Source organism: Aspergillus ibericus (genome assembly GCF_003184845.1).
Source record: "Aspergillus ibericus CBS 121593 unplaced genomic scaffold BO80scaffold_67, whole genome shotgun sequence".
NCBI lineage: Eukaryota > Fungi > Ascomycota > Eurotiomycetes > Eurotiales > Aspergillaceae > Aspergillus > Aspergillus ibericus.
This window is the reverse complement of record NW_020292165.1, coordinates 27,834-48,817: the sequence shown is the minus strand read 5'-3', so window position 1 is coordinate 48,817 and position 20,984 is coordinate 27,834. Positions and strand designations below refer to the sequence as shown.

The window sequence follows — 20,984 nt, the reverse complement described above, 5'->3', positions numbered from 1 at the left end:
GTGCCTGATGTTCAGATCGAGTCGAACGCGCGAAACAGAGAGTGGGGATAAAGAGCAGCAGTAAAGCAGCAGCAGCGTCGATGAAGGCGGAATCTCGAGTAAATGAGACCGATCACACCGCGACGGGTTGTACTGGCAGAATGCGAACGCGCCAGATATCTGCACAGGCAGCACCGAACAGAGAGTGAGGAGAAACGTTGCTGGAGAACCCCGATGAGGAGGGGCTCTCGAAAGAAAACTATGCCGGGCATTGTGGGCAACCATGAGTGCCTCAGGCCGCAACACTGGCTTGCATTATTTCCCGTTCCGTTGATTGGCCCGCTGGCCACCGCGGTCGAGCCTGTTCGGACTGAAGGTTGATCCGGGGCCGCTAGGCACGTGATGGTTAAACCCCGCTAGGCCGGTTGAAGTCTCGCTTGCGGTGCGCTAAACCACAGCGGGCATGGCGGGCTGTGGCAGCCTGAGGGATCAGGCTGACAGCCAATCCCTTCACGGCGACTCGTCCACCTCCAGCCGACGTTACAACTCTCTTCCTCTCCCTCATCATATTCTCAGCGGCCTCCCATCGTTCCTTTGCTGCCTCCACCATTCCATCCTCCCCTTCCCCCCCACCTTTTCCCTTCAACTTTTTCACCATTTCCTTCTCCATTTTCCCCTGATTCGGGGTCACCAAGCTATGGATTGTAAGTATTTTATTCGTCTTTCCTAGCTTTTTCAGACGTGTCCTGGCACTGTCGGCTGGGGTACTTCTCCACGGTCTCGACCCACCGAACAACTCCAGATATCCCCTACATCTGGAGTGTCGAGGGGTTCGTGGGGTCCTACTGGTCAAGGTCTGGCTGGTTTTCTTCTCCTGCACCCGATTTTGCCATTGGATTTGCCCCTGTCATCCTCATCTCTCCCTGAACACTCTCCGTCGCGTTTCATCCAGCCCGCCATCAAAAACATGCCCATCCATCATACCCTCATCTCCTACCTCGTTCACCTACCTATTCTGTTCGGTTTTTGTGAAATCTGAGTCGCGTATTTCTGTTTTACACCATGCCGTGCCTTCCATCCCTCTCCGGGCTCGTGTCGGGCTTCAATGCTGATGCCTCTCATCATCTATAGCTACTAGCATGGTGATCCCATCTACCTCCGAACCATCGGCCACAATGGCCTTGATGAATGGGTACTCCGTCTCACCTGCCTCCGATGCTGCCAGCAGCAGAGATGAGCTAGCAGCTAGTGAGAGTGGAAGCCACCTCTCCGACACCTCTGCAAACCATGCCGCACGCGAATCCTCATCCTCCCCCGACGAAGACGCCGCGGACGAGTCCTACAATGCCGGATCCCCGGACCCTGAGGGAGATGAGGATGGTTCTGGAACGGAAAACCATGAGAACGAGAGTAATGCCTCGAGCTCTGAAAACTCTTCATCATCAGAAACCCGGCGAGGCACAAAACGTAAATCGTCCTCGGTCAATGAATCGGACTATATCCGACAGAACCCAGACCTGTACGGGCTTCGTCGAAGCGCAAGAGCCCGCACGACGCGTCAAGTGGTCCAATCTGACTCCGACTCGGACTCTGATGCTGTGGCTCCCCGTTCTAAGCGTCGGCGCCCCGCAGCCTCACAGCCATCCTCGAAACGTCCTTCCCGCTCCGCAACCCAGTCCTCGTACTCTGAAGACTCGGATAGCGATGAGTACGGCGGCCCACGCGCTCGTACGAGCAAGGCAAGACGTCGACGACTCCTCCAATCCTCCTCGAACGATGTACCCTCCCACCCCGAGGTTCGTTTCTCGACGAGGAACGCCTCACGGATTTCAAACTACAATGAGGATGATGACGATTCCATGTTCGAGGATGACCCTGACGAGATGACGCAGAACTATTGGGTCAATACCATGGAGGATGATCGCCCAGCTGTCGACATCGTGCTCAATCATCGCATCAAGGATGGAACGGACTCAAGTAGCCTCGACCTCGGTCGGCACGACTTCGAGTTCTACATCAAATGGCAAGGCAAATCTCACTACCATGCCACATGGGAAACGGTCGAGAGCCTTGCAAACTGTCGTAGTACCCGCCGTCTTGACAACTACATACGCAAGGTCCTTTCTGAAGACATCCGCCTCAAGAATGACGAGGATGTCGCTCCCGAGGATCGGGAAAAGTGGAACCTCGATCGGGAGAGGGATGTAGACGCAATTGAGGATTACAAACAAGTTGAGCGAGTCATCGGAATGCGCGAAGGCGACGAAGGGACTGAGTACTTCGTCAAATGGAAACGCCTATTTTACGACTCTTGTACATGGGAGAGTGAAGAGCTCGTTAGTAATATTGCTCAGCGCGAGATAGACCGCTTCCTAGATCGTTCCTCTCGCCCCCCGGTCTCAGACAAGTCCGAATCAAACCCAGCCACACGAAAGCCATTTGAGCCAATCAAGGGTACCCCGAGCTTCTTGCAGAACGGCCAACTGAAGGAATTCCAAGTGAAAGGTGTCAACTTTATGGCCTTCAACTGGGTGAAGAACCGCAACGTTGTGCTAGCGGACGAGATGGGACTGGGAAAGACTGTCCAGACGGTGGCCTTCATCAACTGGTTACGCCATGTGCGGCGTCAACAAGGGCCCTTCGTGGTGGTTGTGCCACTCTCGACAATGCCATCCTGGGCCGACACTTTTGACTACTGGACCCCCGATTTGAACTATGTTGTCTACAATGGCAACGAGGCCGCGCGCACAGTTCTGCGAGAACATGAACTCATGGTCGACGGCAACCCCAAACGACCCAAGTTCAACGTGCTCCTTACGACGTATGAGTATGTTTTGCTAGACTCGACCTTCTTGAGCCAGTTCAAATGGCAGTTCATGGCCGTTGATGAGGCTCATCGGTTAAAGAACCGTGAATCCCAGCTGTACCTGAAGTTGCTTGAGTTTAGGTCACCGGCTCGTCTTCTTATTACAGGCACTCCAATTCAAAACAATCTCGCCGAGCTCTCTGCCCTGCTGGATTTCTTGAACCCGGGCTTGGTTGATATCGATGCCGACATGGATCTCAATGGGGAAATGGCTTCCCACAAGCTTGCAGAGCTGACGAAGGCCATCCAACCCTTCATGCTGCGTCGGACCAAGTCTAAGGTGGAGTCTGACCTGCCACCAAAGACGGAGAAGATCATTCGCGTCGAGCTTTCTGATATCCAGTTGGAATATTATAAGAACATCCTCACCAAGAATTACGCTGCGCTCAATGACGGTGCCAGGGGTCAAAAGCAGTCGCTGCTGAATATCATGATGGAGCTGAAGAAAGCAAGTAACCATCCGTTCATGTTTCCAAATGCCGAGGCCAGGATCTTGGAAGGCAGTGCTCGCCGGGAAGATGTTCTGCGAGCGATGATCACCAGCAGCGGTAAAATGATGCTTCTTGATCAACTTCTGGCGAAGCTGAAACGCGATGGTCACCGCGTTTTGATCTTTAGTCAGATGGTGAAAATGCTCGATATCCTCGGCGATTACATGGAATACCGAGGGTACTCATATCAGCGTCTGGATGGAACCATTCCGGCGGCCGCCCGTCGTCTGGCAATTGAACATTATAACGCCCCGGGAAGCAGTGACTTCGCATTCATCTTGTCCACCCGAGCTGGTGGTCTCGGCATCAACCTCATGACTGCAGATACCGTGGTTCTCTTTGATTCGGACTGGAACCCTCAAGCTGATCTTCAGGCCATGGCTCGAGCACATCGTATCGGACAGACAAGACCGGTTAGTGTGTATCGTCTAGTCTCGAAGGATACTGTTGAAGAAGAAGTGATTGAGAGAGCGCGGAACAAGCTTCTGCTTGAATTCATCACAATCCAACGCGGTGTCACTGACAAGGAGGCGTCGGAGATCCAGAGTAAAATGGCTCGCAGTGGCATTTCTGTCAGCGAGCCGAACTCGACAGAGGATATTTCCCGTATTCTCAAGCGTCGTGGTCAGAAGATGTTCGAGCAGACAGGTAATCAGGAGAAGCTGGAGCAGTTGGATATCGACTCCGTCCTCGCCAACGCTGAACTGCATCAAACTGAACAAGCGGAGGAAATTCAAGCCGACGGTGGTGAAGAGTTCCTCCGAGCTTTTGACTACGTTGACATCAAGGTCGACGACCTTAGCTGGGACGACATCATCCCCAAGGAACAGTTGGAGGAGATCAAAGCAGAAGAAAAGAAGAAGGCCGATGAACGGTATCTTGCGGAAGTCATTGAGCAAAATCGACCTCGTAAACGCAACGCTCCTGGGGACGCACGGGACACCCGTGAGGAACGCAAAGCCAAGAGACAAGCCAGAGCCCAGGTCAGCATGGACAATGCCGACGATTCGGATTCAAACTCCCAGTCAGATCCGAAACGGCCACTTGTGGAGAAAGAGTACCGGCACCTTTTGCGATCATATCTTCGTTATGGTGACATTGTTGAACGCGAAGAAGAGGTTATCCGCGAGGCGCGTCTCCTCGACCGTGACAGGGAGACGGTCAAGGCTGCTCTCCGTGAAATCACCGACAAGGCTGCCGCCCTTGTGCGGGAAGATGTTGAAAAGCTCGAAGCTCTCGAACACGCCGGTAAAGTGCCGACGAAGAAAGAAAAGAAGGCGGTCTTATTTGACCTTCATGGTGTCAAGCGCCTCAATGCGTACACTATCGTGGAGCGTCCGACAGAGATGCGTATCTTGAAGGAGGCAACGGCTGCGGTGCCTGATTTCAAGAATTTCCGTGTCCCCGAAGCCACTAAAGCGGCGGATTATACCTGCCCGTGGGGTGCGCGAGAAGACGGAATGCTGTGCGTCGGCATTGCACGTCATGGGTATGGTGCCTGGACCCAAATCCGGGATGATCCCGACCTCGCGCTCGGTGATAAATTCTTCCTTGAAGAGCACCGTGTTGAGAGAAAAAACGAGCGTATGAATGCCGAGGACAAGACCACGAAGTCCCCAGGGGCTGTCCACCTTGTGCGTCGTGCCGATTATCTATTATCCGTCCTCCGGGACAAAGTCACGAACGGTTCCAGTGTCAGCGCGAAGCGAGCCGTTGAAAATCACCATCGGAACAACCGGAAAGGCTCCCGCGCGCATGCGAGCAACAGCGTGTCGGCCTCTCCAGCACCGTCACTCTCCCGCAGAGGTCACCGAGAATCTGAACGACCCCGGCATCGGTCCCACACTCACGGGGCTAGGGATAGTGTCGAAAGACACCACACCCCGAACCACGATTCTCGCCCTAGGTCCGTACATGATGGGGAACGGAGCCGTCATCGGACCTCTGATGCTTCCAGCGAGGACATTCGGCGTCGTAAACCTAATGAGAATGGTTATTCTGCGGGCAAGGAGGACATGGCTCGCTTGTTCTTCAAGCCCATCCGTGAGAATCTGAAGAAGGTGTCGGCCGTGACCAAGGAAAACTTTCCGAATAAGGCTGAACGGGCCACGGAACTGAGGCGTCTACTGGGCAAGATCGGTGAATTCATCGGTCAGAACCTGAAAGGCGAGGGCTCCATGGCTTCTCTGGAGACTCGTTTATGGTATGTCACCGCACGCGTCTTCTGAGCTCGAGTCGAACACGTCTAACTCCCATCACAGGCAATATGTTTCGGTAAACTACTGGCCAAACAAAGAGGCCGGGGGGGCTAAACTTCAGGAAATGTATCATAAACTGATCGCTGCCCGGAAGGAGGCGGCTACCAGCTAGCCGGCTTCCAACGGCGAGTAGAATGTGGCCGAGTCCGACATACAGCAAAAGACGTCGACGGTCCTGTTTTTGTGGAGTTCTTTGCTTTTATTCATGTTAAAGGTACATATGCATCATTTGGGAAAGCATGGCGACGGCGTCTGGTATGATCTACGAAGGAGGGTTGTTGACCCATGAGTGGCCTTCATATGATGTTTGCATGGCAGCTTTCTTGGCTCTTATGTCTTATCTGCGTCCCGCGTATTTGGAGCATCGGGCTTTGTGATGTGTTCACATATATCATTTCTCCTCATCTCTGTCTCTCGTCGCTCCCTCCTCCCATATACCTGGAGCGATGAACTTGTTGTTGTTGCTGTTGTTGTTGATGATCCCAGCCGCGTGCTTATTGGGCCCTACGGTTGGGCAACTCTTTATATCCTTCGAATTCATGTATCTTTTTCTTTTCCATTTCATCGGGTGATTATCTATTCCCTGGAGTTTGTCCTTTTTCAGCTTGGGGACATCATCTGTTCTGGTGTTATATCGAAGTGTCCTTAGACCTCGATTGTTCTTGTGACTGTTTATTCTTCTTTTATTTCCCCTTTCATCCCTGCCAACGGGAAAAGGCTGGCTGGTGTTTCTAGGTTTACTTTTTCTTATCTTCCCCATCTGAATGGGCTACCATGTCTTTTCGACCGTGTCGAAATGCACATGAAAAGAGGAGTGAAATGCATATTTCCGAGACTTTATCCCCAACTTCTATATCTGTGAGACTTTTGAAGGCAGAGCCTTCGTGTAATTGTTATGGACAGTTGAAGAGAGGAAACAATGTAGCGCCAATCCCATTTCATAAGGTACACACACTAGTAGTAACAAAGTCCAGGATATTTTGCGGATATGAAAGCAGACGAGAATTAACCGGAAGCGGATCCATGGCCCATGATGTGAGGAACAAAAGCTTTGGAAGATGAGGGAGATGAAGTTGAGATAGGAGACAGAGGGCAAAGGGAAAAAATTGTGTGCCAAGTGAATAGGTTAGACGGTATGTCTGCAGCAGGAGAGACATTGCTTGATTAAGTGTCAAAAGTCATTACCAGCCCAAAAGGAAAAGCGCAAAAGTCAAAAGGAGAAGGTAGTACAAGGGACGGAAGGAAACTCAAAGAGATTAAGTGACTGATGACCACCGCGTCATGGTGGGACAGACCCAGACTCAGCATCCTGTCCGAGATCCATGTCTACTTCTGACTGCCGTGGCTCTGGCTGGTGTGAGATGTCCTTTCCACTGGTAGGTGCAGGATTTGGAACCCCGTATCCGCCATCCGGGCCTACAATGGCCCTGAATAGTCGCAGCTCAGCCTCCACCAAATCATCGAAGATGGCTTCTTTTTCCATCCATGACTCCTTCCGTTTGACGCGGATCTTGTCCCACGCATCACGCAGCTCTGCACCCTCCTGCTGTGCCCAATGGATCTGTCGAAGTAGCAGCCGGTACAATTGTGGCCCTTCAAGCAGCATTTCATAGGTGTCGAATTCCTTCTCCAAGCCACCGGGCGCGATGAGAAGATCTTCTTCCGGTCCCGTGGGGTCGTCGTTGGCGCTTTCGCTGTGATCTCCTGCATCGTCTTTAGGCGGATATGATAGCTTCAGCTTAAGTCGTTGGACCTTGCCAGCTGGTGTCGCGGTCGGCGTTCCCGCTGCCGAGGCAGCAATATTGTGATGTTTAGGCACGGGGTCCGATGGCCGAAGCGCCTCGGTTTCGTGAACAGTTCTCATGTGTTTCGCGAGCGCATCGGATCGAGTGAAACTGCGATCACATTCTATTGTGAGATAAGATGAAACACGTTAGTCCTTGCACGGAAGGGATGACATGACGTGAACGTGATCTCACCAGGAAGAGCGCAATAGAATGGTTTTTCTCGTGTATGACTTCTCATGTGTGCGCGCAGCGCGTAACCACTGGCATGTGTTTGGCCCTTTCGACTACAATCGGACCATTCGCAGGAGTACTTCTTCTGTCGGCTACCGACATGTTCTTCATGTATGTGTTTCACAAGGCCGTCCATGTTACCTAGATCACCCGCGTCGCAACCATCCCAGCGACAGAAGGTGACCTGGTCGTTGCCCTGGCCGCTGTAGTCGTCATCCTGGCTGCCGCCGATGAGAGCGAGGGTGGTAGGGGAGTTGGGAATGTCGCCGGAGGTATCGGACGAGATCGAGGTTGAGGGAGAGGGTGGAGGGAGGTCATCCTGGAAAGTGGTGGAGACGGGGGTATTGCGATCCCAGGAGGCGACACCAGTGCGACGACGCTTTGAGGGAGGCATGTTGGAGCCTGAGGGGGAGAAGCCTTGCTTCAGGTCCTCGCGATCCGACATGTCGTCGGAAGCAATGGAGGAGAGGGGGGAGCCCGGAGATTCCGTCATGGTGGTAAACAGAAGGGACCCGCTTCAGAGATTGGAGGTGAATAGCGGGGATTTGAGCGACAACGGTGGACCTCTGAGAGGGTTACTGACAATGACTGTAGAAGCGAGCAATGTTTAGGGTGATTGGAGGTGAATCCGGCGCCGGAGTATACACTGGGCTGACTGCCCGGCACGTGATGAGGCTATTGCGCCGCCAATTTTCTCCCGCCGCTTTCCCGCTTTCTTTCCTTTGTTTCTTTCTTTCTCCCACACCACCTGGCACTTCCAGGAGGAGTATTGAGATTGGATGTATATCTCAATTGTCCTCTCGGGCTAATTGACCTGCTTGGATCCTCTTTATTACCGTTCTAGTGATCTGTCCCAACAGATCCTGCCCATCTGGCGCAGGGTAAGTTGCTGCCAATTCCTACCGACGCGTGTCTGCTTGTTCCTCCTGCAATTTCCGTGATGAATGAATCAAGAATTCTGCAATTCGGACAATCTCCTACTTTCTGTGAGATTGCATGTTGACTCTTCTACACTTGATCTGATCAATCATTTGTTTGTTTTCATTATGCTCATGCAGCTTTCTGCCTCTGCCTGATCAACCGCTGACAGTCCCGGATCAATCAGGACCTTTCTTAATTAATAGATAGCAATGGAATTAATTTCAGCCTTCATAACTGTTGATATACATATACCTTCTGAGCCTTCGATTGGGCGCGACCCGACATCACACCGTAGCTTTAGTAGCGAGCCCCAACCACCGGAATCCGCTCCAAGATGCTCTTAATCTCATCCATATCGCTATCGCTCAAGCGGGGAACTCCTTCCAGGTTCTGAGTAACCTTGTCGACGGTTGTACCACCGGGGATGGGGATAATAGTCGGCATGCCAGGCTTGCCGCTCAGAGTGAGAAGCCAAGCTAGTGCGATCTGTACGGGAGCCACGCCCTTACGCGTGGCCAATTCCTTGACCTCGTTGATCAGCTTAATGTTTTCCTTCATGGCTTCATCTTTGAATTTCGGTAGCGTCTTCCGGAAATCGCCATCCGGGATCTCAGACGCGCTGCTGAAGGCCCCCGCCAACACACCTCGGCCCAGAGGCGAGTATGCCACCACCGGGATGTTGAGCTCAGCGCAGACCTTGGCAACGTCGTTGTGAAGGACCGTGGTGTCCCAGAGGGACAACTCAACCTCTACAGCCGCGATGGGGTGGACCTTGTGACTGCGCCTGGTCAGCCGCCGCCTGCGTATCCAGCTTTTGTAAGAGAGGGTGCGAGGGAACGTACGCTCTCTGAATAGTCTCAGCATTTACTTCACTCAGGCCAATGCCCCCAATCTTGCCCTCCTTGACGTACTGGGCCAGGACAGCCACTTGCTGCTCCACCGGCACGTTGGGATCTTGTCTGGCGCATTCGAAGATGTCGATTGTCTTCTTTCCGTCCAGCACGCGTAGGCACTCCTCCACACTCCGACGGATGTTGGCCTCAGAGCTATCGGGAGTGAGCACGCCACGCTTCAAGCCACCCTTGATGCTGAGAACCACCTTGCTGGCGTTCTCGGGGTATTCGGTGAAGTACTTGTTCAGCAGGTGGAGCGAGTTGTAGTCGGGTGTACCGTAGAGCTCGCCGGCGTTCCAGAAGTTAGCACCCAGCTTGAGTGTGGTGTTCAAGGTGTCGAAGCATTGCTCATGTGGGGGAGGCTGAGGGACCCAGGTCATTCCTAGATTGACATCATTGTTAGCTGCTGCAGGACTAGGATAGTTGTGGAAACATACTCATGGTTCCATAGCCGGTGTCGCCGACTTCTCGTCCGTTGAGCAAAGGCATGCTGCTGGCTGTGGTGTAGCGATTCACGGGTGGTTTTCGGTCGAGGGGTCAAAAAGGAAGTGCAAGTGGGTTTGAGTTGCGACCACAACGAAAGGGTCTCTGAGGGGCTTTTATCGCTGCCCGCGGCTGCTTTCGTTTTCGGTTCCCCTCGCGGACCCTTCCTGAACTTTCCTCCTCCAGCATCCACAACGTCCTCGGATGACGGAACAAAAAGCTGCCTGTGACTCATGGATGAATCCAAAGCTCGCTGATCGAATCTGAGCGGAGTGTATTCCTCAAGATTTGTAAGATCATTCGCGGTGATAGGCCAAAGGCCGAGCGGATGGCCCGGGTTTAGGTGGAGTTAAGTGCTTGGTCCGATCCAGGAGGCATTCAGGGTCCACGGAAGCGAAGAACGGAGACCGATCTACTCGTATTGGTTCCAAGACTCAGTCAATTTGCTAACTAAGGACTAACTAATCATACAGGTTCCTTGCCATTGGTTTCGTCAATCGTGACACGCCGCTGAATACTTTTCACAAACAGAATACCAGACTATTGATAAAAAAACGTCAGAGTAGCGAGCTGCTTGCCAACTCAGCTCTCCAGGAGAATCACAGGACTTGAACCCTCTCCAGCATCGCTCAGTTGAGCGTGTGTTCATCGCTGCTATCCAGCGCCTCGTTGACCGTGTGTTGTATCTTCTGCATCAAGGCCGTCACGAACCCCGTCGGATCCGTGGCAGGGTTCGGAAGCTGGCCATCATTCTGGCTGTCCTTCTCAGTGGAGTTCTTGTCCCCCTTGTCCTTGTCGCCCTTGTTCTTGTCCTCATCCTTGTCCTTATCACCGCTATCAGGGTCATCTGTGCGGATGGTGCCATTATCGTCAACAGTGTTGTCTTGGGTGGTCTCCGTCCTGTCGGGGCTGTTGCTATCATCAATGACGGGCTCATTGTCGGATTTCCAGTGATTAAGATCGGCCAGGTCGCTGAACCCCAGCGAGTTGAAGAGAGACGTAACGAGATCACGGTCTTCGGCGTTAGGAATCATTCTCTGTGGGTCACTGTCAGCTAACTTTGATTGATGCCAATGAGATGTGGCGCATACCGCATCCGGTGATCGCGAGCCCAACAATCTGGAAGCTGTCTCCTTGTCTGATGCGGGGACAGGAAGTGCTTGGGTAATTGATGAAAAGGTAAGGCATGCCAGGAGGACGCAAGCCACTGACGAAGCTTTGGTGAGAGAGAACATGATAGATGGCAGCGTGATGTGGTATATGGTATCAAAATGGAATTAAAGCCACCTCTTGAAAAAGAGAGACTAACGAAGGTATTTGTTGAGAAGGAAGTTTGATGAATGTCTGATTAACACCTGAAGAGACGTCGCCTGCTAGATATACCGTCCGTTGTTGCCCTGGACTCCTGCACAATCATTTTGCCGCCGTGTGGAATGGACATGGTCGGAGAAGCGTCGCGAGAGAATACCACGCGTTTGCCAGTCGCGCCTCACGTCGAGTTCAGCCATCGAATGACTTTTACATGCCACCTTGTCCGCTCTGGATTCACAAAATGTCACTATGAGGCAGGACTTCCGACTAAGCTGAGACCACTATTGAGTGAGAATATTGGAGTAAGAAGAGTCGCAAATTGCATCGCTCGCACTCAAGAGTATAGCGATGCCGTTGTTATCCAGTGATTCACGTCGGACAGTATGAGACACGGCGAGCCCTGACTCGCAAGGAGTGACCACTACATTCCAATGTCAAGCATTCCAGTCTCAATTCTGCCAATGGAATACCTTCGCCACACATCATTATGAAATGATCCCAGGGCTGTTGAACCATACACGCATAGGAATGCATCATGTCTCAGTCAGTATATCTGCTGGTTAGGAATATTAGCGGAACGTTCATGCCAAGCACTACTGAACATGCGGGCAGCCTCAACGACATGCACAGGGAATGACAACACTCACAACCCGCAGCATGGATGAGATCAATGTCTGTAGCCTATACTCGATATGCTCTATGTGCAGAGGGACTTGTCACACCTCTAACCAACCTATCACCGACATGACATAGGTGCCATAACCCATCTGAGCCCTCTGCACTCAGTATACATCTATCCTCTTGTTCGCTATATTGGAGCAGAACCCCAGCCAATTTTCTGTCACAGGCTTTGCAGTGAAGGTCAAGTAGCAGCAACAGCCCATTTCTGGGCAATTCATCACCACATGGGCACCTCTCGCCTGCCCCTTTCAGACGTAAGCAACAAGCGGCGCAGCCTCGTGGACATTGGGGCGCCGAGCTGTATACCCGATCCGACTATGCATGATTGAGGTGGGCCAGCGAAAGGGGATAGCTTCGTAACAGGGCCGGGTGGATGGGAGCGAAGCGTGGGTTGGGGGACTTGGGGCGAGGCTGAGTTCGACGAAGATACTATCCGGTGGATTCATTCGTACGCTCCACTAGGCTATGGGTCGCTAAAAGCCAACGTCAGCTATTGACCATAATCAGGTATCAAAAAAGAGGACTGATCAGTGATATCGAACTTGATATCACGATTTCATGACTGTTCTGACGACAGGTGAAACATGCAGTTGTCAAAGCCACAAGCGTATGCAGACTCAGCGCGGCTTTGGCTGGCTGAGCGCATAGCACGGTGCGCTTATTGGGCAGTCAGCCTTGACACCACCTCGATAAGACATGCAAGACCGTCTTTGGGCTCTACATTATCTGATGACAATACACCCCTATCAAGCCCAATACAAGCGAGGTGAGCAGAGTAATCTCCCATCACTAACGGTAGTCGTCCGAAGCCACCAGTCAAGGGTCCAACGCAGCTGACGCACACAGCAGAGCAAGACGTAGACCCTGCTTGGGACCTGCAAGAGGCCAACCTAGCCAAGACCATAGTACGAATACAATCAACCCATTCCCGCCTGGAAACGTACCACGCCGACGCATGAACCAACCAAGGCTCACGAATAACGCCTGCGTTTGGCATACGTGATCAGTCTTAGCAGCAGCCCAAGGCACCCCAATCCAGGGTCCTCTGGTGGCTGCTTACTAGCCTACCACCGAGACTCACGGGGCCATTATACTTTGCTAGATGGTAGTCTGATCCTGTCAGTGACGGCGACACTGGCCACTACGACGGAGAAGGAATGATCTTCTCTGCAGGCTGCGCCGAGATTACTCTCGATAAATGATATTGGATTAATCCTCCGCGCTGTCTGGTACAACACCGCGCACGAGGCCTCCCACTCGCCGGACTGAGCGAGATCGGCCAGGCGAGCAACCACCATCTGGCTGGGAGGTACGGAACACCCGTACAGAAGAGGCAGCGTCATGCGTGTTCGTCCATCGGAAGCGCGTAGGGGTACTCCATACACATACGTACTCAACAGGAGCGAGTCGGAATCCGAAACGTCCGTCCGCGGTGTTTGTCGGAACTTGTTCGTCACGACATGGCATTATCTCTGACGGGATGAATGAGAAGCCGCTACGTAGGCCTCTTCTGCTAACGCCGACACTAGCAGGAGCAGGCAGAAAAATTTCGATGCCTCGGTGAAGACCCCATGAGGCGAAAAAGAAAACAAGGGAACCCTTAAATGAGGCCCGCCCCAATGGCATCCCCGCCCAACCTTGGAGTCCAGTTCTTTATACTAGTCGCGAGCCCTAATCATCGCCAGGCGGCGCTAGGCCGGCCCCACCGGGCGCCGGAGCATTCGTATGCACCTACGTAGGTGACAAGAGGGAACTCTCGGCGATCCGGAGATGTGAATCATGAAGAGGATTGCTGGTAGGTAACGGATACGAACCGTGGGCTGTCGCAGGTACGCGGGAGAACCACCTATGCTCCGTAGTGAGGTTGGATGGAAGGAGGCATAAGCCCCGACGACGGGTGGTTCGACACCTGATCTATGGACGGCGGTCCCTACCCCGTAGTTTGTGGCTTACGTATGTTGGGCCAGGTACTTCGTGTTGACCCTCTTTCGGGGCTTCGGGGGGCCGGTAGGCGCATCGAGTCGAGCCCTGAAAACACTGCCAACCGCCATGGCGACAGTCTAGAACGGCGGGCGTCGAATTAGCCCTTAAGCAGACTAGTCTCCGGGTCATCCATGCGTATCTGAGGACTAATCTAATTCTACGCGCGGCATGTCAAATCTCGGACCCCACTGAGTGACGTCTCTGCTTACGCAGCTGGCGTTGCTAGTGGTGGTGGTGGGTGATACTAGTTGAGGAGGACTATTTGCATGGTTGATATCGCTGTACTGTGTACATAGGACAGTACAATCACAAATGAATTCTAACGGAAATGCACTTTGACAATGCCATCGTCCTCCTCATTGCCATCCATATCCTCACCAGCAAGCAAGGCAGCAGAAACAAACCCGGCAATTCCATCTCCCGCAATCGCCATCACCAGCAAATTCACCACCATCACCCAATTCCTCCGACTCGTCCTCTCCACCGGATTTCTGCACGATAACCCAACCAACCCTCACTAGCGCGTAGCTAAGAAGACACTAGTTCCACCCCACTCCCCTGGAAAAACGTATATGCGGGCCCCGGAGTAATCTTACTGACTTGAGTTCCTCCCCGTCCTCGGAAAGCGTAAATTACCCATTTCGGTATCCAATACGGAGTACGGTACCATTGATTTCCCCCCCTCCTCGGCTCCTGTCCCTCGGATCATGGATGATGAGGGTCACGGTCGGATATCAACTACCGTAGAGAGTTTAGTTCGCGCCTCGATGCGACCTTGGTCCGACCTTTGCTTGGTGCTCCAGCGAGGTTCCGAACTTTCTTTTCGGACCCTGAAGATCGTAGGGTCGATTCTGTTTCCATAGGTTGCGTGTGCTTTGCCCGCTCGCTCGCTTCCTGGGTTGGGTTGGGTTGTGACTCAACGGATTGGACTTTACCGGGTGGTTTTTTTGAGCCATGGGTAGTGGCCATTGTCAGCCTATCGCTATTCGCCATGTCTTATGTTTACTTGGTATCGTTCAGAACTGAGAGTAGGTAGAGTGCCCCTTATCGGACGGAGAACCGATTCCCGAACCCTGCCCTGACTGACTGACTGACTAGTTAACTTACCCTGACCCGACCCTGACTGAGATCCCGCGATGGAGCGGTTTCGCATCGCCCGAGCCCCTCTCTTGTTCACCACCACTCACTCACTCACTCACTCACTCACTTTCTTTGAAGTTTGAGCAGCGTGGCTACTTGGTTGCTGGCTAGAACTAATCTGAACCGATATGATCTACAAAGTCCTCCATTCGGAAAACATCAATCCCGTACCGGAGAAGTACATAGTACTAAGTGGTCCTGTCTCGAGTCTCGACTTCGAGACAACCCATCCTAAAGATAGAATCGCAGTCGCAACAGCGCGCTACATACGTATCGTGTCGGGGCGCAGGGCACCCGCCCTACGTCTAGATACTAGACTACGTAGATAGGTCTAGTATACGTACGCTTGCCTCAACATCGGCTCGGACCAAGCATCTAGATACGTGTGCGGCGTAGCGCCGTAGATAAGTGGTGATTAAGGGAAGGAAGGGACACGGAATGCCGGAATATCCGGCTTATGTATTTGTTTGGTTGCCATTGGTACGGATACTCCGTAGGTAAGTACGAAGTTATCACACAAAGGAAACTAAACGAGGTAGAATACGGCGTACGGAAAAAGCAAAGAGAAGCTTAGGTCGGGGTCATTCCTGCACCAACCATTACCACCCATAGATTTATATTTCTATTCTTCCATACCACAAAATAAACCACCAGGAATAATAGATAATAAGTGGTAGTAAGAAGGGATCGTAGATCCTCCCCAAAACAGCAAAAGACACACGAAATGAACCAACCCTCCCAGTCCGCGGTCTCTCCCCTGGAATCATCGCTAAGAACGGAGTCACTAAGACTAGCACCCACTAACTAGGACTAGGGAGTCTCCGGAAGAACTAGTATGTGAAATCCCTGCATTGGTCTGGCACCGGTTGTTCTACCCTCCGCCGAGCAGTACCCAAGGCGGTCTAGTGTAGCCGGGTCAGGGTCCATAGGGCTCAAGCCACAGTAAGGTACTGACACTTGGCATAAGGGTTTTCGCTTTTTTTTCCTTTTTTAATCTATTTTATTGGGTTGGGTTTTGGGGCTGGTTCAGTGGGCTCAGGGTTGGTTTTTTTGTTTGGTAGTACGTCTCCCTCCGGGTAAAGAATTAACAATGAAAGTTTATTTACGGAGGGTGGCCGAGATGATATGTCAGTACTCCGTACTCAACATCGGATATAATTTTTATTATATTCTTATATGAATTTTTGGGTATGTGCCTATGGGTATGGGTAAGATCTGATCACATTAAACATTGGTTGTTTCAGATGTGTGTTCTCGGTGTGAGCAACTGAGCACTGGGTCCGGTGCATTGACAGCGTCGTTCCCTGGCTCTGGCCCTGCGATCTTCACACTCGTTTCTTTGATATTCCACTTTCCAGGGGTAGACTTAAAATGTCTGCAGACTGCCGATGGAGACTGAGCCACGGTAGTATACGCATGTTCCTGCTTGGTAGACCCTCTTCAAGATCTCGACCAGAAAGTGAAGGGTTAGTTGTTATCGAGCCAAGCTCAATGCGGTGGAGATGCCGCTTACAAAGCAATTCTACGTCGCCCATGGCTGGCCATAGATAGTAGGAGTACCGACGATACGCGTCCGTATCTGCCAGATGATCTGCTGTCGATTCGAGGATGCTTCGGTTGGCTCGGCAGCTTAGTCACAGCGTACTCGTATCAGTCCACCGTACGAAGTAATAGTAAAAGGTAGATACACGATGACCCTGATCTCCTCTCCAGACTCCCTCAAGGCTGGCTGCCACGGTGGCGTCCCAATATCCAATCCGAACCACCTGACTCGTTCGTCCATGCTTCGGTTCCTGTAGGGACTCGTATAGTCTGCTTTAGTCCAGCCACGCAATTCACATCGAACAAGTCGTTCTTATTTCTACTGCAAGATGACATCTTACATACTGCATACTGCTGGCACCTAAGTAACTGAGAAGCGGTGTTGCACACAAGTGCGTAAATCACTCTTATCTTGCTTCAGCCAGCATCAACTCAGTGCTGTGCCGGTGCTGGTCCGTCGGAAGTCGGAAGACGGAGTCCCTACGGAAATGGACCCCATCAGTGTGCATGCACAATGCCAAAGCACCACATCAGGCCGCCACCATGTCTTAGATCAATCGAATCATCGTCCCTGTTATTATTTACTCCAACATTATTATCTGTCTAGTAGGTGTGATCCGCGTCATTCCCCGATCTTGGCTTTTCTTCCCACTTTGCCAATTTTTAGCCGCTGCTGTCAGGTATCTCCTCTATGCTCAGGACATCCAATCACGATAATGATGACCCTTTGCTTGAATGCTCTCAATCTGACACAATTCTCCGAGTCACAAATTACCAGATGTTAACCCCGAATACTATGTAAAAATGAACCCCATCACGAATAAGATACCCAGCCGGCCCTTATTGCATGTTGGCCCCGATTTCCGAGACGTCCCCTCACGATGCGCAAGCTTTCTGCGACTCCGAACTACTAGCTGTGCTGTAGGCATCAACATTTTGGATCTGACCAATGACGATCTCCGATGCAGGGTGGAAAGACCGGTTCAGGGCTCCTCGGCAACGTCAAGCGCTTGGAACCGGGGCTTTTTTCCTGACGTTATCCCGGGGCCCTGACGCGTATGATGGATCAAGCGGTCCACATCATCGGTGCCTTTTTTTCTTTTTGTTTTTCTTGTTCATTTATCCTGGTGAGGAGACTAGTCCTGAATTGTGGTATCTGCCTACAGGGACTCCGTAATAGATAGATACCGGAGTAAGTATCTACAGGAATCAATTCAGGTACGTGTCCAAGTATCTGGTTGAGGCAGGGAGGAGGAGGGAGGGAGGGAGTGCGAATTCAGGGTCCCGCCAAGCTTTCTCTACCTCCTGTACGTAGCAGGTCCCTATGGCGCCATTTCACCATGTAAGCATGTACATAGGTGCTTATCATCCTCAGCCAAGACGATAGATTGCATCGGATGAGAATGGGAGAGATGCGTCCACGTATGCATTGGTAGATTAAATGCTTGTCAATTCTTTAGCTAGTCTTGAACCACTGTATCTACTGGCAGTTGCAGTTGCAGTTGCACTATCTAGATGAAAGCTAAGACTTGTTAGTGTTATGGATCATCGCCGATGGGGAAGAGGGGTCCGGAAACTGTTGGTACTATGCTCCGTAGTTTGGTACTATCTACGTAAAACTGGACCTGACTCTCTCCATCGTGATTGGTAAATCTTTATCCCGGTTGTTGCCTCTGCCCCTGTCGGGGAATCCATATTCCATACTTTACCCATGTACTCCGTATCTATTCACGATGTAGAGTATGTAGGTGTGTCTGCAGGGTTCTAGCATCTATTCATAGTCAGAGTCAAACAAATCTGCAACAACCACGGGAGGATAATTTTATCCCGGCTCTGACGCTGGCGGGCTATTATTGGCAGGACGGGGGCACTGCGGTTGAACTGTGCCCCTCCGCTATTGAGAATCGAAGCTATTTCGGGTCGGGTGGGACGCGCTGGTTTCCAGAACGTCGGTTCAGTACTCTCCGTACGGAGTACTACTACTCAACTCAAGAAATGCCCTTAAAATTATAGATTAAATAAAACGGAACAGAAAATAATCCACGTATCTTCAAGTACGGAGTACATAGTAAAGCCTTCTGAGGCAGTACCGACCGACCCTCGCTCACCCCACAATCCCTACGTTGCCTACTCTGTAACTTACCTCCGACTTACCCCTCGGCCTCGACCATCGAACACCACCCCCCGAGTCGCACGACTTTACCTCCGACCAACGATTCGGACAAGAATACCCAAACAGGGGACGATCAGAGGATAATCATCCCGTATCGCCACCAATTTAACTTCCATACGTATTATGAAGAATAGCTCTAACGATTCTAATCCCCTGAAGTGAAAGTTTCCCTCTCCTCTCCTCCCCTCCCTCTGGCCCCCTCCATAGTCCGTAAATCGTACAGCATACAGTGAATACTGGTATCATCACTAGCGCCAGATACACCAATGTCAGCATGGGAAAAAAACCACCCAATCATAACTCAACCCCCCTCCCCATCCCATGGATTCCTTCCCTCCGTGGCTAAAAGCTTGTCCGTAAGCCTCTTCTGGGGATGTAATCAGGGGCCACTTTACCCTGCCAGGTAGGGATCGACACACCGTGCCTTTTTTTTTTTTTTCTGTGCATGGCCGCACGAGCGAGGCGTCCTGGCGCGCGCGCGGCACTGGGCTTTGATAGATCCAGTAGGATTCTGTCATTTTTTTTTTCGTTCTTTTCTTTTTGCATTTTGATTTTTGTGGCGGCTCGGGGATACCTTAGGGTTTTTTGACCGACCTCCGATGTATCTCTCACTGTACAGAATATGAAATAATGAATGTCATTGTATTACTGCATAAATGAACACCGTTAACCAACAAACAAATCCCTACTATGTACACGGTACCTACCCGATAAGTGATGACTCGAGAACCCTTGAAATGATATAATACACGGAGTCGGAGTCGGTAGTCGACTCTCATTGGATGGATATATGTGTGTCTCTCTCCTCCCCGGTCTAAGGGACTGACTGGACGCGACCGGACCAGACTAATTCCGATTAGTCAAGGTTCTGATTTTTTGCACCTTCGACCTCGCTATTATTATTACTGCTAGATTATTATTATGATTGGGACGAATAATAAAATAAAATTAAATCAATTTTGTTTTTTATTATTATGTACGTTTTATGCACTTCTCGCCCATTCAGCTGACGACAAGGACCACGTACGGTGCCAGGCAGGGATCTAATCAGTTAGATCCCCCGGTGGGAAAATAATTAATTTATGAAAAAATGGTAGATGGTGGAGGGGGAGGGGAGGGGGGCTGAATTGGGTAATGGGCCCTGGCCCTGAAAGGGGTCGTCGTCGGTCGTCGTCAGATTACCTACCCTCTTGTTGTTATTATTCATTGGATTCGGTCTGCAAATTTCAGAATAGAAAATTATTATAAAAAAAGAATTCGAGTGACAGGCAAAGCCACGGGTCTCGCATACGGTTTGGTTGATCCGCGTGGCTACTCGTGGCTCTTGGGTCAAGTTCAGGTCCAGCTTGGGAACCTTGGTATGGGCCCCGGGGTTCGGACTGACTAAGATTTTGTCTTGGGGGTATTATTTCGTAATTATTGTCATGATATTGAGAGGAAGGTAGAGAAGAAATAAATAGAAGTGTTGTAAAAGTGTCGTAGAAGTATGCACCTGAAGAACAATACCTCAGTAGACCCTGTCCTCAGGGCCTACAGAACAGTATAACAGTTAACACAATACCATGAATGATGATGCCTATTTCAGCTCCACTCCGGCGAACTAGCGTCGAGAGCGAGTCCACCGTGAACTTACCCACTCCTAGCAAACTAAAGTCAACGGACTTTCCAGATGGCCAGAGCTTCGGGAGGGACCCTGGACGGGTTTCAAGATGCTTCTTTCTTAGTCGCCTGCTTGCGCGACGTTCCTTTGCCTCTCCTGTCGCTGGTTCATATTAATCTTCCTGCCCTGCCCGTCCCATTCGACCTCTTTTCTTCCCCAATCATTCCCTGCCCTCCGATTCCTTCCTTTCCCCTTTCGAGCCGAAAAGCTTGGTCTATCGTTTGTCTTCGATCCCGATCTACCCTATCTATCCATCTTGCTTCTTACTTATCCCCGATCAACCACTTCTCTCTCTCCACCACCGCCACCACCACCACCACCACTACTACCATCACCAACATCTATCTACCTGTCGAGTTTACTCCACGCCTATCTCCGTGGGCTTATCAGTATCACTGATTTAATTCTATTCCGGCTCTCCCGACTCGGCACTTCTTTGGAACGACTGCTTCGTCCTGTCTTTAACACAGGCTGCAAAAGAAACAAGAAGCGTGATTGCTTTTGCTGGTTCTGCAATCCCACTGGGCCAGTTTGCAATTGCCATCTGATTCGCCTGCTCCAATTGTCGGCGGGTCCATCGTGATA

The 20,984-nt window shown here is 51.4% G+C and overlaps 5 protein-coding genes across 5 annotated transcripts; 1 reads left to right on the top strand and 4 right to left on the bottom strand.

Annotated features, from left to right (window-relative positions):
- Positions 1–1,118: 1,118 nt before the first annotated feature.
- On the top strand, positions 1,119–5,706 carry BO80DRAFT_368002 (chromatin-remodeling ATPase CHD1; the record flags this gene model as incomplete). Its single annotated transcript, XM_025716315.1, has 2 exons — positions 1,119–5,539; positions 5,598–5,706. The coding sequence occupies 2 exons, from the start codon at positions 1,119–1,121 to the stop codon at positions 5,704–5,706; spliced, it is 4,530 nt and encodes a 1,509-aa protein (XP_025570103.1).
- A 704-nt stretch (positions 5,707–6,410) lies between these two features.
- Positions 6,411–8,211, bottom strand: BO80DRAFT_469119 (C2H2-type zinc finger protein). Its single transcript, XM_025722985.1, has 2 exons — positions 7,574–8,211; positions 6,411–7,502 (listed from the first exon to the last, which is right to left on the bottom strand). Exons 1-2 carry the CDS (start codon positions 8,103–8,105, stop codon positions 6,874–6,876), a joined length of 1,161 nt encoding a protein of 386 aa, XP_025570102.1. The 5' UTR covers positions 8,106–8,211; the 3' UTR covers positions 6,411–6,873.
- Positions 8,212–8,652: 441 nt separating this feature from the next.
- Positions 8,653–10,246, bottom strand: BO80DRAFT_429613 (aldo/keto reductase family protein). The gene is made up of 3 exons (XM_025720512.1): positions 9,864–10,246; positions 9,376–9,808; positions 8,653–9,311 (listed from the first exon to the last, which is right to left on the bottom strand). Exons 1-3 carry the CDS (start codon positions 9,913–9,915, stop codon positions 8,831–8,833), a joined length of 966 nt encoding a protein of 321 aa, XP_025570101.1. The 5' UTR covers positions 9,916–10,246; the 3' UTR covers positions 8,653–8,830.
- A 90-nt stretch (positions 10,247–10,336) lies between these two features.
- Positions 10,337–11,237, bottom strand: BO80DRAFT_429611 (uncharacterized protein). Its single transcript, XM_025720511.1, has 2 exons — positions 11,001–11,237; positions 10,337–10,946 (listed from the first exon to the last, which is right to left on the bottom strand). The coding sequence occupies exons 1-2, from the start codon at positions 11,142–11,144 to the stop codon at positions 10,539–10,541; spliced, it is 552 nt and encodes a 183-aa protein (XP_025570100.1). The 5' UTR covers positions 11,145–11,237; the 3' UTR covers positions 10,337–10,538.
- A 2,395-nt stretch (positions 11,238–13,632) lies between these two features.
- Positions 13,633–13,952, bottom strand: BO80DRAFT_449887 (uncharacterized protein; the record flags this gene model as incomplete). The annotated part of the gene is made up of 2 exons (XM_025721774.1): positions 13,633–13,747; positions 13,855–13,952. The coding sequence occupies 2 exons, from the start codon at positions 13,950–13,952 to the stop codon at positions 13,633–13,635; spliced, it is 213 nt and encodes a 70-aa protein (XP_025570099.1).
- Positions 13,953–20,984: the final 7,032 nt, after the last annotated feature.